Source organism: Egretta garzetta, unplaced genomic scaffold (genome assembly GCF_000687185.1).
Source record: "Egretta garzetta isolate BGI_Z169 unplaced genomic scaffold, ASM68718v1 scaffold64, whole genome shotgun sequence".
NCBI lineage: Eukaryota > Metazoa > Chordata > Aves > Pelecaniformes > Ardeidae > Egretta > Egretta garzetta.
Window position 1 is genome coordinate 4542589 of NW_009259596.1, and position 8200 is coordinate 4550788.

An 8200-nucleotide genomic window follows, 5' to 3' on the forward strand; every position below is an offset into this window, starting at 1 on the left:
TGCCCCCCCTTGGCAGGCCCCCGGCAGGTTGATGGCTGGGCAGCGCAGGGCAGGATGCGGCCGCTCTCCAGCGCCGTCGGGGTTCGCAGTCTTGCGTCAGCCCTGGCTCACCAAACTCTTCCTTTTCCCTTAAAGCTCAGCCGTCGATGGAAGAAGTGGTACCAAAGTGGCCATTAAGAAACTGTACCGCCCGTTTCAGTCTGAACTCTTTGCCAAACGAGCCTACCGAGAGCTGCGCCTCCTGAAACACATGAAGCACGAAAACGTGAGTTGGGTCGTTAGCGGATTTCCCCCCCAAAAGCCGCAGTTTACACGCCCTAAAAAAAAAAAAAGAAAGAAAATTATGTGGAGTCGGACAAGGCAGTTGTGTGGCTGCATGGAACTGGGGAGTCTTTGGGCAAGACCCACGTGCGTGTCTGTCTTTTGTCTGTCCTTTATCCACAAACATCATCAGTTCGCACAAACTAGAATATCCTGTGGGAAACACCACTTCATTTCCAGGTAGGAAAGGTTGGGTGGGGAAGGTTAGGACCAAAGTGGAATTTGTGCTCAGAGGTAGTGAGAGAGACTAAGGACCAGAAATTACTATTTCTGTCACTGTGTTCCCGTGAGGTGCAGGAGAGTACAGAGCATAGGTCCGTGCCGGTGGGTCTCAGGTGCCAGCATCTTTTTTTTTTTTTTTTTAATGAACTTGCATGAGGATGTCTATGGGGAGAGGGTAGGGTTTTCTTTTTTTATCGTTCGTGAAGCAGTTGGAAGTTCTGGGTTCGTACTAATGTGAAACAGGAAGAGTTCCCGAATGACTGACTGAATTGCTTTACTGGGAAGCAGACAATAGGATACAGAGCTCTGCACAGATTCCTGTGTAATGTGAAAGAAGAACAGCTGTAGAAAGGAGTGTTGAAATCGAGATAAAGTCATTGAGATAAAGATAGTTAGTCCCAACAGTGCTTAGTGGTTTAAGAAAATAATAAAGGAGAGATTTGTGTGAAGACCGTTATTGTGGAATCAAAGCACAGACTCCAGGGGAGGATGGTCCCAGGGTGGGCTTGGAGGATCACAGTAGGGGCTTTAAATGCGGTTCGTGGTGAATGCAGGTGAAAAAAAAAAGAGAATTTGGAGGGAGTTATTAAAAAGGTGCATGAGAAACTGGTTTAAAACATTAATAATGCGGGAGAGTGGAGCATAGCTCCATTCAGACACCCGTCAAGGAAAGCTAGGAGATCAAAAGCAAGGGTAAGAGAACCTGGTAATAACAATAGCCAGTCATTGCCATTTAACGTCATGGTATTAACATTGTGAGTACCAACAATATCCAGGTTCATTTTGAAGAATTATCTGTGGGATGTCCTGACTGTCCAGAAAAAAACAGACCTTTTTGTAGGCTTAATAACCTGTGTGCCTGTTCGCATTTTCGTCTGAATCTTTTAATACATTCGATCACTTTACTTGATTGCTTTGAAGTAACTGCTCATAACCACTGCTGCATATGTTAAAGAGTTAAAGTTTGCAGGGAACTTCTGTGTCATGCATGGGCTTTCATACTCTCATCATTTTCTTTACTGAACATTTGGGAGCAGAGCAGCTCGTGCAGTTGCCAAGCTCCTAACTGTGTCCAGAATTTTGAGATTATTTTTCTTCCATTTCCCAGAATAATCTGTTGGGCAGCATTTTCCACTCCTGGTGGGTTTTACGCGGTGTATGCCCTTCAGGATAATACTCTGGAACCCCTCCATGGACTCATTTGATAATTAAAGAGTCTAGAAGAAAATGCTCACTGGGGAACATGAGCACAATTTGTAAAAGTTAACAAATCAATATATATAAAGGAAGGGAGTAATTTACAGTCTTAGGAAACAGTTTGGGCCCCAGAAAGAGGAGTCTGGTCTACGCACTGAGGAAAAGTTTTACTACAAATTATGGCATCCACTCATTAGAGAACAAAGACTGAATAAATGGTCCTGCAGGGATTTGCAGGCACCGTGGAGGCAGAAGCTGGCTGCTCCACCCCTCCGCAATGAGGCTGAGCTGGCAGTACAGCCCGTCAAGAGAATTCCCATCCACCATCCCAGCCTCACACCCTTCTGTCAGTCGTTTCGCCCGCGGTGAATTGGGAATAGCAACAACGCCTTTTAGGATTTTAGTCCCTGTGCTCATTTCAGGATACTCCTTTGGCTGCTCCACCCGTCCAAAATTAAACCAGAATGGCGGTATCACTCCTCATCAGGATTTCTGCCATTCTGTCAAAGAGCCTCTTTTCTGCATATTTCTTCCAAAGGATGGGTTTACAGGCAGACAGTAAGGTCCTTTCCCGTTCACATCAACAGTCCCCAGTGTACTGTGCACACCCATTAATGATAGGCACAGCAGTGGCAGGACAGCTGCCTGTTCTCTGTTGTTACCCCTGTGGCTTCTGTAGGTCTGGCTATGGAGTTTCGAACGGGCCCTACTCGGGGGGATGCACGTCTCGTTACAACAGGAATTAGTAGAACAGAACTGTGATTGAAGTATCTTTCCTGGTTTTTCTGTTAACCAATATGTTATAGTATACTTCTATAAAATAGCAGTTATCGGTCTTCCTGGCTGTACTATAAATACAGCTGCTATTAAAAATTAATAAAGCTGAAGTAATTGTTTCAAAGACCACAACAAAATAGTGATGCCACTGTTATCTCTGTCATGGCTGTTGGTAATCCAGGTATGTAGAGGAGGTGGTGTGTGATGGCAGCTCTCACGGTACTGCCACTATGGATTAGATTTGGGATACTGTTGCAACGGTGCACTAATCTGCCAGTACTAATCTTCATCTTGCTTTTTTCCTACTTCAGGATATAAATAAACTATTTCAAGATTCTGTTTATTCGATAGTTAAAATTACATCCAATTTGCTCTTCTGATTTGTTCTTTCTTTTAAAAGACTTCTGTAATCATGATGCATGTGATGTTGGATTACATGATAAGTGTGTGTTTCGCTGTGATTACCTCTCGATGGACCATCTCTGCCCTTCATAGCTTTCAGGGAAGTGTTGTGTTAAGCATGTAGCAATATATTATCACGGTTTATTTAACCTTGTGCTGTATTCAGAATCAGGGAAGAGATTGTAATGGTCTGACACATTGTGTTAAAAATAGCATCTCTGATCCTCCATTAAGGTGGCAGAAGATACCATTAAACCCATGCCACAGTGTTATAATTCATCAGCATGTCATGCTTCAGTGAAGGAAATGGAGGAAAACTTCTGCTCAATACCCTGGATGACCTCCATTATAGACCCTTTGAGGAATATGCTCATCTACTTAATGTGGAAGGGTTGTAGGGTGACCAGGAGTCCCACAAAAACAAGTACAGGAGTCATCCTACTGAATTTTACTGGACTTGTGTTTTACCTTGTAAGGAAGTGAACTCACATGGCAATTTGGTTGTCTATTTAGGTGTTTCCAGGAGGAGGCAACTCTGGTTGCTGGCATGACCATCTTTCATTATATATGCTAGATCTTTGTGCTCCCTAATGGCTCAGAAGCAGGACATTATTTAAATGTAGTGAGGAATATTTCTATATAAACCGTGCAAATGTGCTAGCACGGGACTTCTCATCAACCCTTTGCAAACAAATCCCCAGGAGAAATGGCGTTGAGGACCATGGGGCAGACGCTGTGTGCGAAGAGGACGAGACCTGGCCGTTAGGAGATAAATCTCTGTCTTTAATGGCACCAGGTATCCTTTTTTTTTTTTTTGCTGGGCCTTTTAATTTGAGAGTATCTGGGATGTTTCACAAACATCATAAGCTACTTCTGCTGCCCAAGAAGCAGTCTAACCCAGATCAATTCCTCAGACATTGCCAAAAAGAAAAGTTAGTTTCCAGCGGGATAAGCTGCTGGATCACTGTGTAGCTGCATACACAGATATTCTGGCACAAAAGAGAGAATGGTGTGAAAATGAGGAATAAAAACAGCTAAGGCAGAATGAAGAAAGCACTGGTTTGGGTTTGGTTGGTTTGTTTTATTTCATTTATTCATGCTAGCTTGAAGTATTCATCCCACTACAGCTTTAGCAGCTCTTGATTATTTCTTTGGCATCTGCTGCATCTTGTATAGAGGAACAGACTGTTTCCCTTCAGGAAGTTTTTTTCAGTAGTGCTCCTTTTGTTCCCTGCTTCTTTCCATTTTGAGTTCCATTAAAGTGAGGACCCTTAAAACTATCTGTTATGGCTCTGACTTAAAACCAAAACCAGTGAAAATATGGCCAGCGTGCTAACTTTGGCTCTGGCTTTGGCTCTCAAACATTTGCATAGCTCTGCATTCGTGTATTCTTCTGCAGGTAATGGAGATGTCTGTGCATGCAAAACTAAACGCAGGCAAGCAAGCGGAGGTGCAGAACTCTTAGGTTCACTTGGCGAATAACTAACTTGGATTTTATTATGCATTTGGACTGGAAGCGATAACCACGATACCCGCTTTTGTTGAAACAACTACGTAGTGACCCGTACCGGTCCAGTCCTGGTGCCCTTCTCACCTCCCGGTTTGGTAACAGAAGTTTTGAAGTTGCCAGCAGGAGTGCAAAATAGCCGGTGAGGGGAGGTGGCACTGGAGAGGGAGAGAAGCAGCGGCTTGTGCTGATGTCTCGCATCAGAACAGGGCGTGGATTTTATGAAAGCGTGGTATACACGTGTGTGTGTATATATGGGTGTACCTATGTGTGCATGTAAGCACATACCGTAATTCTGACCCAACTCTACCAACTTAAATTCTGAACGTGTTTCTGGCATAAAATTTTTGACAAATGCCCGTTAAACGTTCCTTGGGTCAGTTAATATTCTACAGATGTTTTCTCTTCCTGGAAACCCTGTACGTAAGAGGCAACTGCAGTATTTGTTTAAAGGTACTCTATGTTATGCTGTCATTCATTGCTCTGAGTGGAAATTATTCTCTGGTGTATTCCCACATCTGAAGACGAGTGTGTGTTTTGCATTACGAGAACCACGTAGCGTTTTTTTTCCCCATTTGGAAGGAACTCGGGTATCCAACAGACACCAAGTTGTCTGTCTCTCTAGTTATGTTTCTGGGGATGATGCAGGCCTTTACTTTTAGGTTGGCTAATATTTAATTCTGTTGACTTCTTTATTTTGGAAAAAAGTTGGGCTTTTTATTTACACTGACACAGTATCAACCAAGGGTGGAGTTTGTTCCAGGGAAAACAGCGGGGCACTCTTATGTTCCTGCCTGAGAAAACCTTAAACCTGTCACTTTTTGCCGTTCGTCTAGCCTGACGTGAGCGTTGGAAGAGCAACTGCCTCTGCTGTGTACCAAGTCAGATCAGGAAGGGCGTTGCAGATGAGTGATGCCTTTACAGATGAAAGCGTGCTCGCTGTGTTAGGTTTCCCACAGCAAGTCCTGCAGGACTGCACCAGCTAAAAATTCACATCCTTTCGGTACACAAGTGCCAGTAAAGTGCAATTCAGAAATCCTGGCTGGCGATGGCAGATCTCCTTAAGGGTCCTTATGAAAGCAAAAATATAGTTATAACCAGATAGTTTATTGCTATCAAAAGGTTGTAGGGGAGAAACACTCCTGGCTGCTTTCCTGCGGTCTGAAAGCTTAGCATGGCTAGGGAGCTCACAGGACACCAGAGTGATTATTTTGGTACTCAAAAGCCAATAAATCAACATAGTGGTATTGGTTGTCACTTCTGCTTATTTTCACAAACCTCCCTAATAGGTGTTTTACCTAGGCTGGGCTTCAGCTGACAGCCATTTATTCACACCCCAGCCTTGGGTACTAGTAAAGCAGACTGATGAGCCTAGCTCAGTAAATGAAAATAAGGAAGACGGAACTGAAACCCAAAGCTTCTCTTTCCGTTGCCATCCAATCCAGAGATGAAGATGTGTTTGTCCGCAGGATTTGGATCTGTCCAGTGTTACCTATGGGTCCACTGAAAGAAGAGTGTGGTGACACTCATGGGTACGGCCTGTGCCTGCCGGCGTGCCGACTGGCAGGAGAAAAGGCAAGGAGCTCCCTGTTCATCAGCAGGCGTCCCTTGTGTCAGGCAGCAGTGATCAGTGAGGAAGAAAGGTGACTGTGGTACAAGCCTTGTGCGTGGATAGTTAAAACTGTAAAAAGATTGAGACTTCTTAGTGTGGTAGGTGGATGCAGGTGCCCTGTGATGTGGAACAGCACAGGAATGTGAAGTTGGAGCTAACCCTGCAGAAAATTTAATTTAGCATAACATATAGTTCAGTGCACCCCAGCAGGGATCTCTCTCTTAAAAAATGTACTTACATTTGTAGCCTGAGTGCCAAAGCCACTCAACTTCACTGTGTTTTCATGCGTAATATCCGCAAGAGAAAGCAGCGCTCAATGTATAGGAGACATAACCTACATTACTTACTAATTTATACAAGATCTGAGTCTTTTGTTGATGTGCTGCAGCTTACGTCAGAAACTTTGCTTTACAGATACACAGTGGAACGGTCCTTGAATACAAGTGATCCAGTACCTGAAAGTGCAGGGGAGGATGGAGACAGGGAGCTCTTTACTGCTGAGCTCCACTGCTGGAGTAACATTTGGAAGAGGAGGCAGCCGAGAAGGGAAGGGCGGAAACCACCTTACCAACGCAAAGCTGTTGTTTATTTGTTGACAGTAGTTAAAGTTGGTCAGGGTGGTCAGTATAAATGTCTTGGAGGTGGGGATGGACGGTAGGAATAAGGGCTGGAGACGCTGCCACCCGCCCACCACTGGCTTCACAGGGAAGAGGTGTAGACAACAAAGTAAATATATTGAGTAAAAGCATACCCGTGGAAAACAAGTTAGATGGGTAGTTTTGCTGTTACTGTGCGTTTGCTTTGCAGGAAGATGGGAGAGACACAGTATCACACTCTCTCCTCGAGATACAAGTAAGGAAGGTACTTCAGTGGAGGCTGCAGAAATCCAGGTGGTTTTTTGGTCAGATGGGTGGTAGGAAACAAGATGCATCCTTTGTGGGCTAATTCATTTGAGAAATTGCCTTTTGTCAGAGTTAATGGGGAAAAAAATGAGACCCTGAAAGGGTAGTGCTGCTGCTGGTTTCCTCAGATGCTTTTCATTGCCATCACAGGGTGTACTGGGTTTGTTCCTTGGCTGTGCTTCCATCTCTGATAGTATCAGTAATTGAGCTGAATTAACACCAAAAATAGATTTACAGGTTTTACAGACACCTCCATCACATTTCGTATAGGCCACACTGTAAAAAACAAATGATTCTTGTAATTGTTTTACAGTGGCTTACTTTTGTGCTGGGACATTAAGTATCGTAACGTTTTTTTACAAATACTGTATTTAATTGAGAGCATTTTAGACAGACATGGGATTTTCCATGATATTGCAGACAAGGGATTTTCCTACACTTTATCCAGTTCCTTTCCTGAAGAAGTAGCTGGGGTTGTATCTTCCTCGGAGGATTTATTTTATCCTATACCTCCTTGTGCTTAAGATATCTGCAGAATGTTGTGACGTAAATGGAAATAGTAATGACTCTGTTCCAGTACAGGAAAATCATCCCAAAGCGCAGCTATTAAATAAAGATCACTGACAAAAAGGAAATGGGTCCCTCACTTTTATTTTTAAATTGATTAACTATTAGTATGTCTTACCATTTTGGACACTAAAATGGATTTCAGGATTTTTAGAAAGCTTGCTTTGCAAAGCAAGAAAAGTATTGTGAAATCCTTGGCATGTCAAAAGAGTTTCCTGGTTTATTATTTACAGTTCCCCTCAGTGGGAGCTGAGCGTTGGTCTCGGTGGTAGCCTTCACTGCAGAGGATTTGCAGGCATGATAAGCTTGTCTCCGTGAGTTTGCAACCTTACCTCAGAAGTAATGTATATTGCATATCAGGCAGTATTAAGTAACTACCGGGAACTCTGTTTACTTGCATGGAGAAGCAGTAAAATGTTAGTGGACTTCATTAAGTGTGTTTTTTGCTGGTGTGCTCTTTATGGAGATGTGATCTTCACACTCCCGCATTTCACAGCAGGCGCCTGATAATGCCTGGGTGCAGGGATGGATGTGGTACCGCGGCCGCACAATTTCATCCTCTGCTGTGTCCCTTCCTTTTATTGTGGTGTCCCTGTGTCTTTTCACTGCTATGTTGAGACATCATGGGCTTTATTTTCCTGTGTTTCTTGCTTAGGTAAATGAAGGCATGGAAATATCTGGAGAACTTCTGAA

General features: G+C 43.6%; 1 protein-coding gene across 3 annotated transcripts in view; it reads left to right on the top strand.

The window, feature by feature from the left end:
* Window positions 1-12: 12 nt before the first annotated feature.
* The window catches only part of MAPK12 (mitogen-activated protein kinase 12), a 45741-nt gene continuing 37553 nt past the window's right edge, over window positions 13-8200 (top strand). For all 3 annotated transcript variants that reach the window (XR_004841912.1, XR_004841913.1, XM_035893693.1), the window contains exon 1: window positions 13-265. Coding sequence is in view for 1 of the 3 variants with exons in the window: in XM_035893693.1 (XP_035749586.1) it covers window positions 251-265 (15 nt within the window). In the remaining 2 variants the exon portion in view is untranslated. The remainder of the gene's footprint in view (window positions 266-8200) is intronic.